The sequence below is a fragment of the Nelumbo lutea genome, chromosome 2 (assembly GCF_056320005.1).
Source record: "Nelumbo lutea isolate HS-2025 chromosome 2, American lotus-T2T, whole genome shotgun sequence".
Lineage (NCBI taxonomy): Eukaryota > Viridiplantae > Streptophyta > Magnoliopsida > Proteales > Nelumbonaceae > Nelumbo > Nelumbo lutea.
In genome coordinates, this window is record NC_142685.1 from 56,917,963 (window position 1) to 56,939,317 (window position 21,355).

The window sequence follows — 21,355 nt, forward strand, 5'->3', positions numbered from 1 at the left end:
ACTACTTAACTTGACATTCGGTTCCATGGGTGTTTCGGTTGGTCTGGCACCTAACAACCCTGTCTCCTCTAGCAATTCAAGAACATATTTCCTCTAACACAAATTAATACCATGCTTGGACCTCACTACCTCTATCCTTAAGAAGTATCTTAATTTGCCAAGGTCCTTTTTCTGGAAGTGATCATGCAAGAAAGTTTCAACCTATCAATCCCCAACCTATCACTTACAATTATAACAATATCATCTACATATACCACCAATAAAATCTTTCTAGCACTAGGCTCATAGTTGAATACATAATGGTCGACCTAACATTGTTTCATGCCAAATTCCTTCACCACTTCACTGAATCTTCCAAACCATGCACGGGGAGACTATTTAAGCCCATAAATAGCCTTCTTAAGTCTATACACCTTACCATCCTCCCCCTGAGCAACAAACCCTGGTTGCTTCATATACACTTCCTCAAGGAGGTCACCATGTAAAAAGGCATTCTTGATGTCAAGCTGAAACAAAGGCCAATCGTACATAGCAGCAAGGGAGATTAAAACACGAATTTAGTCAATCTTGGCAACTGGGGAGAAGGTGTCTGTGTAATCTCTACCATACATTGTGAATAACCTTTGGCAACCAATCGAACTTTTAACCTCTCAACACTCCCATCAGGTAAAAACTTAACAGTGTACACCCACTTACAACCTACAACATGCTTATCAGGTGGAAGAGTGGTGAGGTCCCATGTATGATTATGAAATAGAGCCGAGAGTTCTTCTTCCATTGCTTGGCGCCACCGCAGAGAAGTAAGGGCTTCCTGGACATCCTTAAGAACAGAAACAAAGGATAACATAGAAACAAACTAATGATGGGAAGTAGAAAAGTGAGATATAGAAACATAATTAGAAATGGGGTGAAGAGTGGAACTGCATTTACCTTTCCACAAAGCAATAGGGAGATCAAGGTCAAAAACAGGGGGGTGGGGCTGGTACATGACAATGCATATACACTTGCCGGATGGGTGATCGTTCAACAAGAAGCTGCACTAGAAGCGAAGACTTGGTCACAACTGGAACAAGAGGAATGGGGTCCTCAATGGGAATAGGAAGTGGAGGTGGAGGAAGAGAAGAGACACCTGACCTAGAGAAAAATGGAATGGACTCAAAGAACGTTACATTAGGGCACACAAAAGAACGCTGGGAACTGGGCTTATAACACTTATACCCTTTCTAAGTCCTGGAATAGCCAAGAAAGATACACTTAGTGGATCGAGCATCTAACTTGTCCATCCTATGACCAAGATTATGGACAAAACAAACACCTAAAAACCCTGGGGGGAAGAGGAAAAGGAGACAAAATAGGAAACAAAACAGAGAATGGGGAATGGCCTTCAAGGATAGACAAGGGCATGTGGTTAATAAGGAAACAAGATGTAAGCATAGCATCGCTCCCAAAGTGTTTAGGAACATTCATATGGTGCAAAAGGGACCAAGCAGTTTCCAAAAGGTGGCGGTTCTTTCTCTTAGCCACCCCATTTTGCTAAGGGGTGTAGGTACATGAGGTTTGATGGATAATGCCATGTTCTTCCAAATATTCCTAAAATGGTGTGTAAAAATACTCTCGACCATTATCAAAACGAAGAATCTTAATGTGCACCAAATTGATTGTGAATCTCAACATAAAAATTTTGAAAAATGGAAAACAATTCACTCATTTCTTTCATAAGGTAAAGCCATGTCATCCTTGAATAATCATCAACAAAAATTACAAGGTACTTGTAACCATTATATGACACTACTCTATTTGGACTCCAAATGTCCGAATGGATTAAAGAAAAAGGACTCAATATATGACTATCAACCTTAGGTCTAAAGGGAACATGATGATGCTTCCCAAACTGACATGACTCACAATCCAAAGTAGAAAGACAACTCAACGATGGAAAAGTAACTTAAGTGCTTTGAGGGACGGATGACCAAGCCTGCAGTGCCACTGAATAGGAGAAAGAGATGTCCTTAAAGGGTTATTGTCAAACCACCTCCATTAAGGTAATACAGTCCACCAGCTTCATGCCCTCCACTAAGCTTCATCCCCGTCTTGAAATCCTAAAATACACAAGAAGGGTAAAAAGTGATAGAGCAATTAAAAGACGGTGTCAATTTACCAACGAACATAAGGTTAAAGGGAAACTTGGGAATATACAAAACCTGGGACATGGATAAGGAATCTATGTCAACATTACCAACACCACATATGGAATATGTGGAACCATTAGCAAGAGTAATAGAGTGTGATGTGGGTGACTTTGAGAAAGGGAGGAAAACACACCTAGAGTTCCAGTCATATGATCAGAAGCTCCATAATCGATAATCCAATGGGAAGGTTTGTATGCCAGACAAGCCATACCTGAGTGTGGAAGGGTAGTCGTGTTCTATTGAGATATATCCTGAATGAACTGCTCATATTCATCACGTGGGACACAAATCATCTCCTTTCCGGAGGCATCCGTAGATGTAGAGGGTATTTGATCAGTTTGTTGAGTTTCCTGTCTCGAACCACCACTAGTAACCATTGCATGATTTGCCCAGGTTGATGGTGGGCCATGTAGATTATAACAAAAGTTGATGGTATGTCCCTCCATACCACAATGTGTACACCTCCTCTGACCATTACTACGTCCTCTACCACGGGCTCCCTCTGAATCTCAACTTCCAATACGATCACCACCACAACCATAGAGAGACATAGGACCTTCCACACAAAAACCCAATTCTCCCAACAAGATCTTAATCCACAATACTTCAAATTCCCATGAGCCATGACAAGTACTCAGCTTCAGCACTAGATCTAGCCACTATGGAGTTCTTCTTACTTCCCCAAGTTAACTCCAACAAAAGTACAATAACATAAAATAGACATACGGTCATTTGTGGATCCAACCTAGTCAGAATTACCATAGACTTCAACTTTCATATGGCCAACTTTGGAGAATAAGATACCTTTTATTGATCGAAAAAAAAAGATACCTTTTCCTGGATGCTTCTTCAAGTATCTAAGAACCCTTTCTATTGCTAGGAGGTGGGTCCTTTTTGGAGAATGCATGTGTTGGCTCAGAAAATTTATTGCATAGGCAATATCCAGCTGTGTCATAGATAGATACAGTAGCCTTCCAACCAATCGCTGATATTGTTTAACAACTAAAAAGGCTTCTTCCTCACTATCTCCAAGGCTATGGTTCTGCTTAATGGGGGTGTCAACTATCTTGGCTCCCAACTTGGTAGAATCATGTAGAAGATCTAGGATATACTTCCTTTGGAAAATGAAGATGCCCTTGGTGGAGCACACAACCTCAACTCCTAAAAAGCATTGAAGGTGACCTAGATCTTCTATATCAAATTGAGAGGCTAGAAATTTCTTCAACTTCACTATCTCCAACTCCCAACTTCACTATCTTTTATCTCAACTTCACTAACTAGCACCACTTGCTGGACTACTTTGTTAAATCTACTAAACCAAGCTCTGGGAGACTTCTTTAGTCCATATAGGGGCTTTTTCAATCTACACACCTTTTGTTCACTACCCTCGACATAAAAGTCTAGAGGTTGAACCATGTACACTTATTCTTCCAAGTCCCCATTCAAGCATATTTAATATCAAGTTGGCGAAGATCCCAATTGAAGTTGGCAGCCAAGGAAAAGAGAACACTTATGGAATTCATTTTTGCACTTGGGACAAATGTTTAAGCATAGCCGAAAACTTGTGTGAACCCCTTTGCTACTAGCCTTGCCTTGTTTCTCTCCACTAAGCAATCTACCCTATGCTTGACAATGAAAACCCACATATACCCAATTGGTTCCTTCCCCTTAGGAATATCAACTAACTCTCATGTATTATTTTTATGTAGGGCCTGGATTTCTTCCTAGTTCCTTCATAACATCTATCCGTTTAGGTGAAACCAAGGCTTTTGTAACATTCTTAGGGATGAAAACATGAGAAAAAAGATGGAGATAAGTAACTCCATTAGGTAAAAAGGGCAATAGAGTGTTTTGTGATGCAGGACCAAACACCCTTATAGAAAGCAATAGGAACATCACTAGAAACAACATGAGAAGGAACACTATTATTAGGAACTTCAACAGGAATGATTATACCTTGCGGATTTTTATCATGAGAGCTTATTAGTGTTGGTTGCACGATCTTTGATCTTCCACACCTTGTAAGCCTTGACGCTTCCAATGGTGACAAGAGCAATCATAGGAAAAAACATGAAGAGGAAAAGAGCAAGGAATGGGAAGAGAAAGTTGAACCCTGTCAAAACTCCTTAGTATAACATTCTCCCCCTAAGGAGAAAAGGAAAGAAAGTATGACTCTGAAAAATGGACATGTAATCCAACAAGCAAAGAAGCAAAAGAAGAGAAAGGAATAAGGAAGAAGGGAGACGAGAGGAGAAATGAGAAAAGGCACCTAAAGTGTTTAGGTGGCAATGCCTTAGTTGTTATTTATACTTAAGGTGACAGCTTACAATAAAAAAAGAAAAGGAAAAAGACTATAACACCCCCTTATGGCTATATACTAGTAGAATTACAACACTCTCCCTTAAACTGGGGCGTATATGTCAATCATGCTCAACTTGCCACACAACTCATTATGCTGCAGGTCGTGAAAACCTTCTTTTGTGAGAACATCTGCAAGTTGTTCCTTGGAGCTGATATAAGGGGTACAAACTTCACCCTTTTCAAGTTTCTCTTATAAAGTGCTTATCAACTTCAATGTGCTTGGTTCTATCACGGAGGACTGGTTTGTTAGAGTCAGATGTAGAGGGGTAATATAGTCAATTTACATTCTTCTACATGCTTGATGTAGTTACAAGTAGATCCTAAGTTAAGTGATATGTCCCACACTTAAGTGGAGGCACAATAGTCGTTGTGCATTGTTTTGGAAAACTATAAATAAAACTGGCCGACTAGAGAGAGATGTCTCATGTTCGAAGCAGACCTTCTTTTCTCTTCTTTTCTCTTCTCTTTCTTGTACTCTTTCACCATTATTTCTCTCTCCTTACTATTTTGAACCTAAGAACATCACAGCTCTGAACTTTATCATGGTATAAAAGCCAATATAATCAGTTCAGATCAACCCAGTTTTTCTTCTTTTCAGCACCCATCCTCTTAGGTTTTTTTTAGGTTTCTCACTGGTCAATAGGAGTTTCACAGAAGGGTTGAAAAAGAGTGATCGTTTTTTTTTTTTTGTTCTGGAGGATTTCATGCCTCCAATGGGTGGTGTTGTGACTGATTTGTGCGGTTGGTAGAAAACCCTCTATTCGATGGTTCGAAGAGGGCTGATTTCAGTGGTGTAGTTGACTGACAATGCAAGTTTGGTTTGTGGGGATTCAAATAGGTAGGTTGCATGGGTGTTGGAGTGAGGAATAAGTTTTGATGTGTTGCAGGACATAGTACTATATATGTGAGGTGTATTCTGGTGGTTTAGGGTACTGTTGCTGAAAGTGGAAGACAGCAGTGGTGCTGTTGCTGAAAGTGGTGAACAACAGTGAGTTTAGATGTGCAGATGACATCTATTATGTGCCTTGGGCTAAATCTGTTGAAGTTTTTCTAAAAGCTAAGAAGAAAGTGAAGCATGTGAAGGAAGATAAACCCTCAGCGGATTCTCAGGGGTACAATGAGTGGGAGCAAGAGGATGCACAAATTATGACATGGTTATGGAATAGTATGGAACCCAAGATCAGTGTAAACTTTATGTTCTTAGATACAGTCAAGGGGGTTTATGATCATGCAAAGAAGCTTTATTCAGGACAAAACAACATACTAGAGTTTACCAACTGTACCAAGAGTATTTTAATCTGCAACAGAGTAATCAAAATCTCGAGGAATATTATGCTAGTATGAGAAATCTGTGGAATGAGTTGAATGTGTATCATCTACTTACATCTGATGTCAAAATTCAGCAACAATAGAGAGAATAGTTGGGTGTAACCAGATTTTTAGTAGGGTTGAAGTCTGAATATGAACTGGTGAGAGCACAAATACTAGGTGGGTTGTCCTCTTAAGATGCTGTCAGTTAGTTATTTTCTTTCTTTCTTATTAGTTTGTTTCTAGGGAGTGCCGCCAGGGGCATACTTGTAATTTCCATTCTTTTTATATTAAGTTAATATAAATAATGAACTGGCGGCAGCCATAATAGGTTTTTCTTTTTCTTTCTCTCGTCTCACTCTCTCTCCATGAATGATTACATGGTATCAGAGCAAGGTTCTGGGCTATAAAAGAATTTCGGTCTCTCCTATTTGAACCTGCTTTGTCCTCTTTTCCTTCTTTGATTTCTTGGACGTGGAAGATAGAGAAACCCTAGCAGACTACTTGCGGCTCTTCCTTGGTCGTAATATCAAGGAAACCCTAGTCGAAGAAGGGCGATGCAGATAGAGACCCCCTTTCTTCTTTGTTCGATGTTGTGAAGTCAGTTTCTGGTTGGCACCTTCATACAAGTGTTGGACAGGGTATGTGTTCTTGTTTTTTTGTTTTTGGCCAATGGTGTGAAGGCCTTATTCCTTGGTCCTACACATTCGTTTGGATGCTAGATTGTTAGACTGTATGGGCTGTAGTCGGACTGATAGTATACTATTCTAACGTCTGCCTTGGCTGGTGTTGGACTGATTACCAGGCTGGTTTAATGACTGAACCATCACAGAGTTGATTTCAGCAGTTTTTTGTTTTCTTTTCCACATCCCAGAAGTAAATTTCTTGAGGGTTGGTATTTTGTTTGTGGCTGTTGTGTAGTTGTGTGGGATTTGGACTGATTTCAGTAGTACTCTATGGCAAACTATGATTCAACTTCATTGGGGGTTACACCGACCCACAACACAGCTGGTATGGGAGGTGAAAACATGATGTTTCCCATGCCCATTACCCCTTTAAATAGTCTAAACTACCTGGAGTGGGCTAAAAGTGTAAAACTTTATGTAACGGCAAGGGGAAAAGCTGGTTAAATAAATGGAAGGGTGAAAGAACACAAGAGTGAGACAGTTGAACATGATAGGTGGGACCAAGAAAACAGTATGGTGATGTCTTGGCTCCTTGCAGCCATGGAACCTGATGTGAAGAAGAACTTTATGTGGGTAGACACCGCTAGTGAGATTTGGGAACAGGCCAAAACTACCTATTCTGAGCAAAGGCATTATGCCAAGGTTTACCAGTTGCAAGCTGAATCCTCAACCTGTAAACAAGGAAATCGTAGTTTGTCTTCCTATTATTCAGCCCTTACTTCTATATGGAAAGAATTGGATCATTATCAGGCTATAAAGTGGAAACATGATGACGATGCTAAGGCCTACAGGAAGCTGGTTTCTCAGCAGTGTGTGTTTGCCTTCTTGTTGGGACTAAACCCTGCCTATGAACCCTTGAGAGTTCAGATCCTAGGAAGCAAAGAGTTGCCGTCAGTCCGCGAGGTATACTCTCTTGTTCAATCGGAAGAAAGTAGGTGGAGTGTGATGGTTACAGCCAAGGGGGAGCAACAAGTTGCTTTGGCTGCAATGAGTAATAACATGGGGAAGAAAAGTGACACCAAGAAGGTTGATGATAAAGACAAGTTGTTTTGTACCCACTGTCGGCGCTCACGGCATACACGTGACACATGTTGGGACATTCACGGGAAACCCACGTGGGCAGTGAAGAACCAAGAACAGGGTAAAGGGCAAGGTCAGAAGAAGATGAACACATCACATAATGCATCAAATGTGGCAACCCAAGATACTCAGGTTACCGGTACTACCCGGGACCACCTTAATAATTCTGACCCCAAGGAAGATATAATGAATTCCTTCAGAGATCACTTGGAGTCTTATGGTAGGGCTTTGCAACAGATGGATAGCTCAGTCACTGGTACTCCTACTTCATTTGCATCTACATCAGGTAATACGGCTTCTGCATTCCATGTCACTCCCACTGGTTCCCCTTGGATCATTGACTCATGGGCCTCTATCCACATGACCGGTAAGTCGAACTTGTTTCAGACTTACAGCCTTTTGTCAGGAAGGGATAAAGTGAGGCTTGCAAATGGCTCATTCTCCTCCATTGCAGGCCAATGATCAATATCTCTTCCCCATGGCCTTAGCCTGAATTGTGTATTGCATGTCCTTCAACTTCCTATAAATTTGCTTTCAATTAGTAGTATCACAAGCTCTTTAAACTATAGTGTAACCTTTTTTCCTGGCTCGTGTGTTTTTCAGGACCTAACTTCTAGGAGGACGGTTGGTAGAGGGAGCCTAGTGGATGGTCTCTACATTCTCGACAACAAAGCTGGTCTCTTGGTGTCATCCTCAGAGTCACATAGTCAATCAAATAAGAGTCAAATTTTTTTGTGGCATAGTCGGTTAGGTCATGTTTCTTTTGAAATAGTAAAGTCTTTGTTTTCGGTTTTATTTAAGTCATGTTCAGTGTTAGAGTTCCAGTGTCAAACGTGTCAGTTGAGCAAACAATGTAGAACAAATTTTCACTCAAATAATAAAAGATCAAGTGTTCCTTTTCATGTTGTGTATTCTGATGTATGGGGGCCTACTACTGTAATCTCTGAGGGCGGATAAAGTACTTTATCACATTGATCGATGACTACTCTCGCTATACATGGGTATTCCCTATGCATAGTAGAGACGAAATTCCAAAGATTGGGAAAGACTTCCAGAGGATGGTATTTACGCAATTCCATGTTGAAATACATATCTTCCAATCCGACAATGCAAAAGAATACTTCCATGGTGAGCTCAATGAGTTCTTTGCCTTTCACAGATCTATTCATAGGAGCTCATGCGTCAGAACACCACAACAAAATGGTGTTGTAGAAGGAAAAAACAAACACCTCCTTGAGGTAGCTCGCGGGATGATGTTACACATGAATGCTCCAAAAAGGTTTTGGATGGATGTTATACTTGCAGATGCTTATGTCATCAATTGCATGCCCTCCAAAGTGCTGAACTACATGGCCCCTCATCAGTTGTTGTTCCCTCAGTCCCCTTTATTTTCCATTCCCATGAAAGTTTTTGGTTGTCGTGCCTTTGTCCATGATTTGTCTCCATCTCGAGGTAAGTTAGACCCTCGGTCCATTCCTTGTGTCTTTCTGGGGTATCCCTCCTCTCAAAAAGGGTATCGGTGCTTTGATCCCGTTAGTCATAAGTTTTTTGTATCTATGGATTTGTCCTTCTTTGAGTCTGAGCCATTCTTCCCTACTTCTCCTCAGGGGGAGAGTAGTAGTGTGGAAGAGGAGAAGCAGGTTCAGGTCCGCCAAGTCTCTCTTCCTTCTATTCCGGACCTTGCTCCCTTTTGTGTCTTCCAACGTACACGTCATAGAGATCAGCAATGTGATAGAGATGTGGAGCAGCCAAACATTGAACAACCGACACCGTTAGACTCCCAGGAGGTAAGTCCAATCCCTGTTGCACTTAGTGATACCCCTACTCCTGTGGATGACCTTGACATTCCTATTGCTCAAAGAAAGGGAGTCAGGTCATGCACTACCAAACACCCCATTAGCCTGTGAGTTTGTCTTCTATGATCACATTTCCCCATCATACCGAGCCTTTCCATCCGCAGTTGATTGCATCCCTATTCCCATAAATGTTGCAAAAGCCTTAAAATGCCCCGAATGGACAGATGCCATGAAGGAGGAGATTAATGCTCTTCATAAAAATCAACTTGGGAATTGGTGGATCTTCCAAAGGGGAAAGACCCCGTAGGGTGTAAGTGGGTGTTTATAGTTAAACACAAGGCAGATAGAACAGTTGAAAGGTACAATGCAAGATTAGTAGTCAAAGGGTACACTTGAGTGTACGAGGTTGACTATGATGAGACTTTTGCTCCAGTAGCTAAGATGAACTCAATTAGGGTTCTCCTGTCATTAGCTGCTAATTTTGACTGGGAATTGCATCAACTGGACATAAAGAATGCTTTTTGAATGGTGACTTAGAGGAGGAAGTATACATGGTTCAACCCCCTGGATTCTGTGCCAAGGGAAGTGAAAATAAAGTGTGCAAACTGAGAAAGTCTCTTTATGGTTTAAAACAATCTCCCAGAGCTTGGTTCAGTAAGTTTCACATGGCAATTCAGCAGGTGGGCTTCAAACAATGTCAGTCTGATCATACACTCTTTGTGAAGAGATGTCAGGAACATGTTGCTATATTGATAGTGTATGTGGATGATATCATCATTACAGGAAGTTGGAGTTCAGAAATACAAAAATTGAAACAATTCCTTGCATCTAAATTCGAAGTGAAAGATTTAGGTCCCCTGAAGTATTTCCTTGGAATTGAAGTTGCCCTCTCAGAAAAGGGTATCTTCATTTCTCAAAGGAAATACACCCTTGATCTATTACAGGACACAGGCAAATTAGGTGCAAGGCCAGCAGATACTCCCATGGGTGTTGACCACAAGTTGGGTGACTGTGATGGTGAACCTCTGAAAGATGTGAAATAGTTCCAAAGGTTAGTGGGAAAGCTGACTTATTTTTCCATGACCCGTCCAGACATTGCCTATTCAGTTGGGGTTCTAAGCCAATTCATGCACTCTCCTAAGAAACCACACATGGAGGCAGCAGAGAGAGTTCTTAGATACTTGAAAAAGTATCCCGGAACAGGTCTACTATTCTGTAAACATATTCACCTAAAGGTGGAAGTCTTTACAGATGCTGATTGGGCAGGTGTTGTAGATGACAGAAAGTCCACGAGTGGGTATTGCACATTTGTGGGAGGAAACCTAGTGACCTGGAAAAGCAAGAAACAAAGTGTGGTAGCAAGGTCAAGTGCTGAAGCTGAATATATGGCACATGGGGTGGCTGAAGTCCTTTGGCTAAAAAATCTTTTAGGGGAGCTTGGATTTGTTGTTCATAATCCTATGTCTCTTTATTGTGACAACAAGGCAGCCATAAACATCGCCAGCAACCCTGTCCTACATGAGAGGACCAAGCACATTGAGGTGGACAAACACTTCATAAGGGAAAAATTGGAAAAAAGGGAAATGTGCATCCCTTATGTCAACTCTAAGGAACAACTCGCTGATGTCCTCACAAAAGGACTTCCATACTCGTAGCACAATGAGTTATGTGAGAAGCTGGGCATGATAGACATATTCAGCCCAACTTGGGGGGGAGTGTTGTGAGGATTATTTGATTGTTATTTTATAGTTGTCGTTAGTGGGTTGTCCTCTTAAGATGTTGTCAGTTAGTTATTTTCTTTATTTCTTATTAGTTTGTTTCTAGGGAATGCCGCCAGGGGCATACTTGTAATTTTCATTCTTTTTATATTAAGTTAATATAAATAATGAACTGGCGGCAGCCAGAATAGGTTTTTTCTTTTTCTCTCTCTCATCTCTCCCTCTCTCCATGAATGATTACACTCGTCTCCGAAGGATCGTGGTTGGACCTACGGAGAACTCCACTATATCAGATAGGTGGGAGGCCGTGGAGGTAGAGGAGGAACTTGAGAAGTTCAGCTTAGTCATGGTTAACAAGGTAGCCATTAATATAGCTGTAAATCCTGTTTTGCGTGATAGAACAAAGAACATAGAAGTCGACAAGCACTTCATAAGGGAGAAGATTGACAAGGGGGAAGTGTGTACTCCCTATGTACATTTTGAAGATCAATTAGCTAGTAATCTAAGCATGTGAATACTCTATGCCATAATGAGTTATGTAACAAGTTTGGAATGACTGACATCTATGACCTAACTTGAGGGGGACTGTTGAAATATGCTCACTTATTGACATAGGGGTAGTTCAGTACTTTTATCCTTTATTATGTCACCCTAATAAAATAATGTGAGTGGATTGTCGGTAGGGGTGAGCAAGAAAAACCAAAAAACCAAACCGAAAATTTGGTTAACCAATCTGGTCGGTTCGGTATTTTAAAAAAACCGAAGGTACCGGTTTGGTTTCGGTTAACCAAAATAGAAAACTGAGGGTTAACCGAACCAGCTGGTAAACATATATTTATATATATTTTATATTTTCTATACATTATAAATTAATAAATATGCATTATATATAAATATATATTTATAATATATAATATGTTACTTATTATTTAAAATATAATATTTTATATATATTTCTAGTGTTTTATTATATATTTATACATTTTTTATAATATATATTGTAAACAATCAAAAACCGACGAACCAAACCGATGGTTAACTGATTCGGTCAACCAGTTAACTGATCGGCTTTGGCTCGGTTTCATTTACCGGTTTTCCAAAAAACCAGTAACCCCAGTTTGGTTTCAAAAATGAGGCCGAACCGTGAGCACCCCTAGCTGTGGGCAGCCACAACACTCATTGGATTCTTCCTTAACTTTCAATTTGTTACTCTCACTCTCTCTCTCTCTCTCTCTCTCTCTCTTCTTTTGCAGGTTGATTTCTATTATGGGCCCTCGAATAGGATCTCGTCACTGGTCGGTCCACGGGGAAAACCTCCCGCTTTCCCTTCTTCCTCCCTTTTCTTGAAGAACCTATCTTGTCGCCCTAAAAGGTGATTTGTTCAAAAGATCACCAACTCTCCTTTGCTCTCTTTCTTGACTGAAAATTTCAATACCTTTATTGAATAATATCAGCTCCTTAAATAGGAGATTACAAGAGGTAGAATCCTACTTTTAGGAGGACTCATTGCTAATCTACTACTCTATCCTATTAAACTGATAAGATAAGACTGAACTGATAAGATAAGATAAGACTTCCTTAATCTATCCTACTGAACTGATAAGATAAGATAAGAACTGTATTTAGATAAGATAAGGCTCCCTTAATCTATCCTACTGAACTGATAAGATAAGAAAAGACTCCTACTAATCCCTACTACTGAAAGCAGATAAGGTAAGAATATTGAATAGATAAGATAGGATGAGAACACTAAATTGCTGCTGTTGAGAACACTAAATTACTGTTGTTGCTGCCGGCGCCCACATCATTACTCCCCTCTTGGACTATGAGCTTGTCCTCAAGCTCGAACACAGTCAAAGGAATCCAGGATAGGTGGAATGATTTTGCCCTCCTGGATCGGGTTCCAATGAAGAGGGTTCATTCTAGACAACTGTAGTGAGATACCAAGATTTGACCATGCGTAGCTGCATTCTTTGCTGCGGCCAACTGCAGCCTTAAGGTACTTCTGAGATGTCTTGAACTATAGAGTACAAAGATTGTGAAGGCCAAGCTGGTGCCACTGAACCGCATCGTCTGGATCCTCTTCTATTGCCTGCTTTAGTGTGTACAGAGCTCGCTCTTCCACTTTCGTCAAACCATTATGTCCAGTTCCAAACGTTGCTGCAATTTCATGCTGAGCCTTGTGAACCATGGCAAGTCCTGCCCATGCTATCCGAAGCTCAATTGTTGCAGAGTCCCCTTCTTTGAGTATTGAAGCCATTTCATTCGCAGCCCATGAAAGTTGTTCAGTGGGATCTTGAGACCTTTCTGCATCCTTGATACGATGAAGCGCAACAACATATCGAGTTGACATGCAATTAGGCTCCAGTTTTGCTGCCTTCTCCAGGCACTTTCCAGCACTTCTATGATCACCAGCCAAATAGTATGCATTAGCAAGATTCACCCAGATATGTGCAGCCCTAGGATCTGATCTGACTGCAGCTAACAAGCACTCTTTTGCAACATTTGCAGCCGCAACATGAGGCATACAAGCTCCTTCACCAGCACTTGCCCCAGCACCTGCAACAACTTGAAGATATGCAATCCCAAGATTCTGCAACACCTCGACGACACCGGATTCCTACTTAATTGGGACATTCTAGGTGTTGCTAACCTGCACTAGGGCAACGACCTGCTGCTTGCCCGACGATTCTGCCACGTTTGGTCGGCGGCCGGTTGTGGTTGCAGCCCCTTCCGGGTTCCTTTCCTTGCTGAAAAAGTACAACTCCATCAAGTGCCTTAATTCTTGGATGTTGTCCTTGATCTCGTGCACCTCCGTGCTATTTTCCATGATCTTGAGCTCCAGATCCTGAACCCTAGTCTTCAACTGCTCAAGGTCACCCATGACGCCTTGCTCTGATACCAAATTGTTATGAGCCCGCGAATAGGATCTCGTCACGGTTCGGTCTATGCGGAAAACCTCCTACTTTCCCTTCTTCCTCCCTTTTCTTGAAGAACCTATCTTGCCGCCCTAAAAGGTGATTTGTTCAAGAGATCACCAACTCTCCTTTGTTCTCTTTCTGGACTGAAATTTTTGATACCTTTATTGAATAATATCAGCTCCTTAAATAGGAGATTACAAGAGGTAGAATCCTACTTTTAGGAGGACTCATTGCTAATCTACTACGCTATCCTATTAAACTAATAAGATAAGACTGAACTGATAAGATAAGATAAGACTTCCTTAATCTATCCTACTGAACTGATAAGATAAGATAAGAACTGTAATTAGATAAGATAAGGCTCCCTTAATCAATCCCACTGAACTGATAAGATAAGATAAGACTCCTACTAATCCCTGCTACTGAAAGCAGATAAGGTAAGAATACTGAATAGATAAGATAGGATGAGAACACTAAATTGCTGCTGCTGAGAACACTAAATTACTGCTACTGCTGCTGCTGCTGCTGCCGGCGCCCACATCAATTTCTCCCTGGGATTCAGATACTTGGGCTTGCCCTTAGGCACAAAGTGCACCTCTAGTGCAATCTAGGACCCAATGATTGAGAAGTTTGAAAGGAGGTTATCATCATGGAATTCAAAATACTTAACAAAAGGAGGCAAGATGACTCTTATCCAAAATACTCTTGCAAAACTCTATCCTATTACCTCTTCTTGTTCTCAATCCCAACAAAGGTAGTAAATAAATTCCAGAAAATACAAAAGCATTTCCTTTGGAGAGGCTGGAAAGATGAGCGCAAATCTACTTAGTTGATTGGGATAAAATTTGCTCCCCCAAGACAGCAGGCAGCCCAGGATAACCAATGAATTTTCCCTCCTCAAAAAATGGTACTGGCACTTCAGTATTGATAAAGATAGCTGATGGAAAAAGCAAGTCAAAGAAAATTTTGAAGAAAGAAATGAAGGTTGGTAACCCAAAACAGTCTCTATTATATGTCTGTTTGCTCTGGAAGAGAACAGAAAAATCTTTTAATTCTGTTTGTCAATAGAGTAGCACCTAAAGCAGGGGACAGTTCAAGGGTCCGTTTCTGGATGGTTACATGGTGTGACAATTGCTGTCTGGCTGTACCACTAAAAATTGCTTTTATGTTGTGGATGAAGGCTTGGGGAAAATGTCTTATGAAGGATTAATTAATTAGTATCGACATGCAGATCCTTCACTCAAGGTGTATGTTCTGTGACCAAGACCTGGAAACTGCTTAAGAAGTTAAGATCTTTTTATCCACTGCCCAAATAGTAGGAGAATCTGAATTTTTCCCTTGGCATCCTTAAATATCAGTTGGTGCTTTCAATGTTCTGTGAAGGAATCCTTGCAGAGTTGATATATTCATGGCTTCAAGAGAATGGGAAAATTGGCCTGGTACTCCATGTTTGCAGCTATCTTTTGGTTGATTTGGAAGGATTTAAACATAAGATCAATCAAAAACAAGAAGTCCCAGGATGATGACTTTTGACTCTCAAGGATTGTTATTTCTACTGTCAATTTGTGGCTTTCAATTTTTAAAGACTACAGTACCTTTTTGTGATTATTGAAGTGCACATAATCTGTTAGGTGGAGTTAATCTTCCATGTATTTTGTGGGCTCACCTCTTTTCCATGATATTTATGCCCTATCCTTTCTCATAAAAAGAACCCGAAGCCAAGAAAGAGCCTCTATTCTGGGTAGGATTACTTTGTATGCTTTTGGTATAAGAATGTTTCACCTGATTACTTATTACTACTACATAAAAAAGGATTTAATTGATAAAAACTCATCAAAAGAATCCCTCCACCACCTAGCATCAGATGTTGAGCAAGAAATATTAGAAGCCTCCAATCTACTGAACCAGTTAACACACTCTTATGTACCTCCTTTAAGAAATGGTCTGCTAAAAGTAGGAAATTGTACCATGTACTTATTTCTGACTTCAAAACATTCACTAACAACAGCTTGATACTTAAATAGTAATGTGGTGTACATACATTGCATAATTTCCCTACTACACAATTTGTTTTCCCAAAGTCTTGGGAAACCTAGAATTCCACAAACTAAACCCATAAGTAGATGATAGAAATCTAGAATTCCACCAAAATCTCGCCACTGCATACTTCAAACCACCACCCTATGCCATAAAGCTTCTCTTTCCATTCCAGACCTCCAAAGCCATTTCCTTTGATGTATTCATGGCTTTGATTCTTCTAAACCCCAATCCACTATTTTTTGTCTACATATCAAATCCCATTTTGCAAGGAAAAATTTTTACCTGCATCCCTCCATCCCAAAGGTCCTAATGCTTCAATTCCATCAGCCACAACAATTGGTACTCTAAGACCAGATAAGTAACAAATTGGCATTCTATCTAATATATTTTATAAGAGTAATGCTACCTCCAAATGAAATATACTTACATTTCCATCTAATCATTTTATCAATCCTGCTAATAAATGGATGCCATGTTAAAATTACAGATGCTTTAGCACCTATTGGGAGTCCCAAATAAGTGAAAGGATAGTTCCCAACCTAACACTCAAGAGAGACAACTTAGTCTTCTTATATATTAGGAGCAACATGTTCAACCAATTATGACACTCCAGTACATTTTTACTTTCAAATCAATAGATGCCTGATACATACCCTTGACTGCATGTCTTCTTACATGGCAATGCCCATTGCCTCTAACCCTTAGATTGTAATTAGAATGTAGGTCCTATTTATCACCCCCTATTGATTATTAAGCATACTTTTGGTATGGCGTTGGAACAGTCTTGTGCAACTTCACATCCATGGTTAGGGTATGGATCTCGTGTATGATTTTGATCATTGGTTGTTCTGCTTGATCAGATGTGGTTCTTGCAAGGTTCTATAGGTTTCATGCCCTTTAGCAGATAAGTTTTCATGAGGAATATTTTACTTACCTTTTGCTCTGCACTGATTATTTACATGTGATTTCCATGGGGAAATCTATTTTCAATGATGAAAATGAGTGGGTCCTATGGGGAATGCTGATTTGACTAATGCAACTAGTTCTGTGAAGGACTGTTGGTACAGTGATCCAATGAATATTATCGACAAATATGAAAGCATTAATAACGTGCCTGATCCTTGTGTACGATCATTTCATGGAAACTGATTTAATCATATAAGAAAGGTTGACATTTTCAGAAGGGTTGTTTACATATCATAGGAAAACACACATGGATGAGAGTTGGGACCTACATCAATATACATGGTTTTGTTGGAATAAAAGAGAATTTTGTGTCAAGTGTTAACCTTCTTTTCTGACACTATGTCTAGCAAATGTGTACAAAGGAGTTTCTGAAGCTATCTGATGTGTGTGTTCACATGTGCTATCCCTTTTCTTATTATCTAACTTGATTGTTTCTATACTTGGAGAAGCTATTTTATATTGCATACCCATATGTCATTATTTCTATTTTCTCTCAAAATTTGTTCTTTATATATACTAGTTGTTGTCTAGAAATTACTAGTAGCCATTTCAATTACAGCAGCTTCTTCCTAGTGTTTTAGATCTGAAACCTATCAATTTCCTCTTTCCCATTCTTATCTCATCTGAATTTAATTTTATTTCAGATGAATATTATGAGAGGCTGACTTCATAACACCATGTACCCATGCACTATTGCTAGTGTAGCCAGCTCCAAGTAATTGGGGCCAAGGCCAAGTTGAACTGTTGAACTGAGTCATTTTAGAGATTAAATAAGTTAATCCTTCTTGTTAATGTCGACTGTGTAGGGGTATTTTGGTCTTTATATTTATGTTTAAAGCTGCTGATGTGTAATGTTTTGTTAGTGGTTGTGACCCATACTTAAGTAGGGGCAAAGGAGTCTTTTATTTTTGAATAGAAACATATAAATAAACCTGGCCAACTAGAGAGGTGATTAATCTCTCTTGTTTGAACCAGAATTCTTCTCCTCTATTCTCCTCTCTTCTCCTTCTACTTCTTCTTCTAGTCTTTCTATTACTTCTCCAACCCTCATTCTAACAGGATTCTAGTGCAGATTAGGTTTATAATACTTCTTATAGTAGAAATGGCAGGGATTTTTAGAAATCTGAGAATATGTTCCTTGAAGATGTTGGTTTTGATATAAATTAGTTTTATTTCATTTAGATTTAGTGCTTTTTAAGCAAAGGAAATGAGTTCCTTTATCCCTCTTATATGCATGGAACCTGTGATGATGTTTTGCTAGCAAGAACAAGCTCCATTTTTGCTTCCTTGGGTCTGTAACTTTCTATTAGTTCTTTTGAATTCACTCCCTTAAATATGCAACTAGTGATTTAAATAGATTTAAGGTTGATTATTGTTCTTGAGAAATGGTCATAGATTATCTTGCAAACCAACCGTCAGTTAGTAATTTTTTGGTCATAGTGTTGAAGCCATGGAACCATGCTTTCATCATATGGGTCAATTTTGCTTATTGAGAACTGGATGTTATGATCTGTATTACTAGCACAATTTTTGGTCCAGAAAACTTCTTGTAAAAATAGCCCACCCCATATAGTTGGGTTAGGCTTGAATGATGATGATAAAAGCTTCTTGTTAAAACCCAGCCAATGGAATATCCAAACAGCTGAATGCATGTTACACTCTGCATTTATGGTTGGGAAATTATATCCAGTTTGAATACTCCTCTTTGTTATGATATTATCACCTAACAGACCATTACCTAGTTGCAAGCAGCCTAGATAATCAGGAGCTTGCCAACTGGTGTTCTTTAATTAGTTTTAGTTGGCAAAAGTTTCCATTAAACTTAGTTCTGGAACATGCCATTTGGAATTTGGAATTCATTGTACTTTTCCATCTTGCCTTGGCGCAATGGTTGGGTTGCTCCATTGTGACCTGGGTGACCAGGGTTCAAATCTTGGAAACAGCCACCCTGTATGTGCAGGGGTAAGGTTGCATATATCTGTCCCTCCCCAGACCCTGCATTGGTGGGAGCCTCATGCACTGGGCTGCCCTTTTCATCTTGCCTAGGGATCTGATCCTAAAGGGCATGGGTTCAAATCCCACATCTGTAATCAATTGTTCAATAAGTTAAATGTTAGCAAAGAAAATGCCAAAAGATTATGGCCGTGTCCAATCCACCCATCCCAAGACCCCAGATAGTTGGGATTGACATTGGCGAATGGCCTTTTTTTATACTATTCCATTTTGTAACCACCATAACCCTCCTCTCTCCTCTTTTTCTTTTCCTTCCTTTTTCCTTCCCGGCTGACATTTTTCGCTAGATTTTGAGCACTGCTGATAACAGTTTTTCTTGCAGATTACATGCGGGTGTATTATAGTCACCTTAAGTTTGGTCCTTGGAACTCTCTTGGGTTGGCACATCTACCTTCTAAGTAATAATATGACAACCATAGAGGTAGGTTAAATCCAGTGGTTCAAGGTTTTAATACCAATGAAGATGTTCCTGCCTTCCTGGTGTGGTTATTGATGTTAGTTTGCTCACGTTTGTTCATCAGTATCATGAGGGAATAAGAGCAATTTGGTTAGCTAGAAAGTCAGGACAAAGCTATCATCATCCCTACAACTTTGGCCTGTACAGAAACATTAACTTGGTATCTCTCTCTCTCTATCTATCTTTCTATCTATCTATCTATCTGTCTATCTATCTATCTATCTATCTATCTATCTATCTATCTATCTATATATATATATATATATATATATCAGACACATGCCCATATACAGATATAGATACAAACATGGATATGGGAAATGGGGATACATCTCCCTATTTCTCAAGATCTAGGACAACACATAGATACAAATCCCATTTACTATGCTGACATCATGCTTATGTTTTAACTTCATTGATAGAACCATTTATTAATACTAATACCTTTGCAAATTTCATGAAAATTCTTAACATTTTACATTATTGTTATATTATGATTTGTCAATAATAATAATAATAATAATAATAATGATGATGATGATAATGATAATGATAATGATAATGATAATGATAATGATATACAATTATGATGATATATATCCGGTCCACCCCTCCCAATACCAGATATCTCAAGAAGTGCTCATGTATTTCCCATGTTGAATGAAATAGGTGTAAATACAATATCTATCTTGGGTATGGTAAGCATGTATAGAAGTATAGGCATCTAGGTGTCATAACTTTTGTGCTTACAAATCTTATTTGTCTGTCTTACCTGTTGAAGCCTTGAGATATATCTGCAAAGATGTTTACTTTTTTCTTTCTTAATCAGATATTGGGTCCAAAAATGCTAAAGTGGTTTTGCCCCATGGCAATTAGCCATCTCAAAGATGGGATTAGCTTTCGAACTGTGCGGGACAATTTATAGGAACTTTGCCTCCAGCCAGACTGGATAAATTGGATGCTCAATGATGCTGAGAATGAGTGTGTAAGAAACATGTGTTTTGCTTGTTCATTTTCTGGATCTTATGTGAAAACAAGCTCAAATGGGCCAACTGATGGTGAGTGAAAATAGTCATGATTGTACCTTTTAAGAGAGGCCAGAAACTTCACCATTCTTTGCTTTTCAAGAAGTTGCCTTTTGGCAGGGATGTTTTGACCCAAAATATGAAAGATGAAGAGCAAATGTTGAGTCCTGTTGTTTATGACATGGTTTCAATGTTTGTAAGATGAGGGTCTTCTTGAAAAAATGATTTGTGGACAGGAATAATGTCTTGAAAAGAAATGCAGTAGAACTCTTGTAATCTGAAGTCATGAAATGTAATTAATGTGTATTATGTTCATAATATAGCCAGTGTATTTACTTTTGCTGTTACAAATAAAGATCTCTTCCAATTGAATACCTAAGGAACCATTTCTTGATGTAATGGTAAAATCTCATGCTGACAAGCATGAGAATGCAAGTTTAAGCTTGAGAGCATCCACTTTGTGCCATAAAAAAAAGTCAGAAATTACGTCCATATCCAGTACCCCTCCCAAGACCACAGATAGCTGAGACCAACATTGGGTAATGACCTTTCCCCATTGAATACATAATGCTTGAGTTTAAGGAAGTTGATTATCTTGTTGCATAAGAAGATTTTATTTGTGACTATGTTTAATGATTGTCCTTAACATGAGACCATGGCATTTTGCATCAATGATTCAAACATTGCTCATGGATCCAATACTTTGCAATGATTGATAGAAAAATAGAGGGAGAAAAAGAAATATCTCCATATCCATTGATCTAGAGAAAGCATATAGAGTTCCTAGAGAGATAA

General features: G+C 39.4%; 1 protein-coding gene across 4 annotated transcripts in view; it reads left to right on the forward strand.

Moving 5' to 3' along the window:
- The window catches only part of LOC148870889 (DHHC-type zinc finger family protein), a 35,939-nt gene extending 15,024 nt beyond the window's left edge, over nt 1-20,915 (forward strand). For all 4 annotated transcript variants that reach the window (XM_088972376.1, XM_088972377.1, XM_088972375.1 and 1 more), the window contains 3 exons: nt 19,401-19,499; nt 19,600-19,695; nt 20,365-20,915. In XM_088972376.1, coding sequence (XP_088828502.1) covers nt 19,401-19,499; nt 19,600-19,695; nt 20,365-20,460 — 291 coding nt within the window. In that variant the 3' untranslated portion in view covers nt 20,461-20,915. The remainder of the gene's footprint in view (nt 1-19,400; nt 19,500-19,599; nt 19,696-20,364) is intronic.
- Nucleotides 20,916-21,355: the final 440 nt, after the last annotated feature.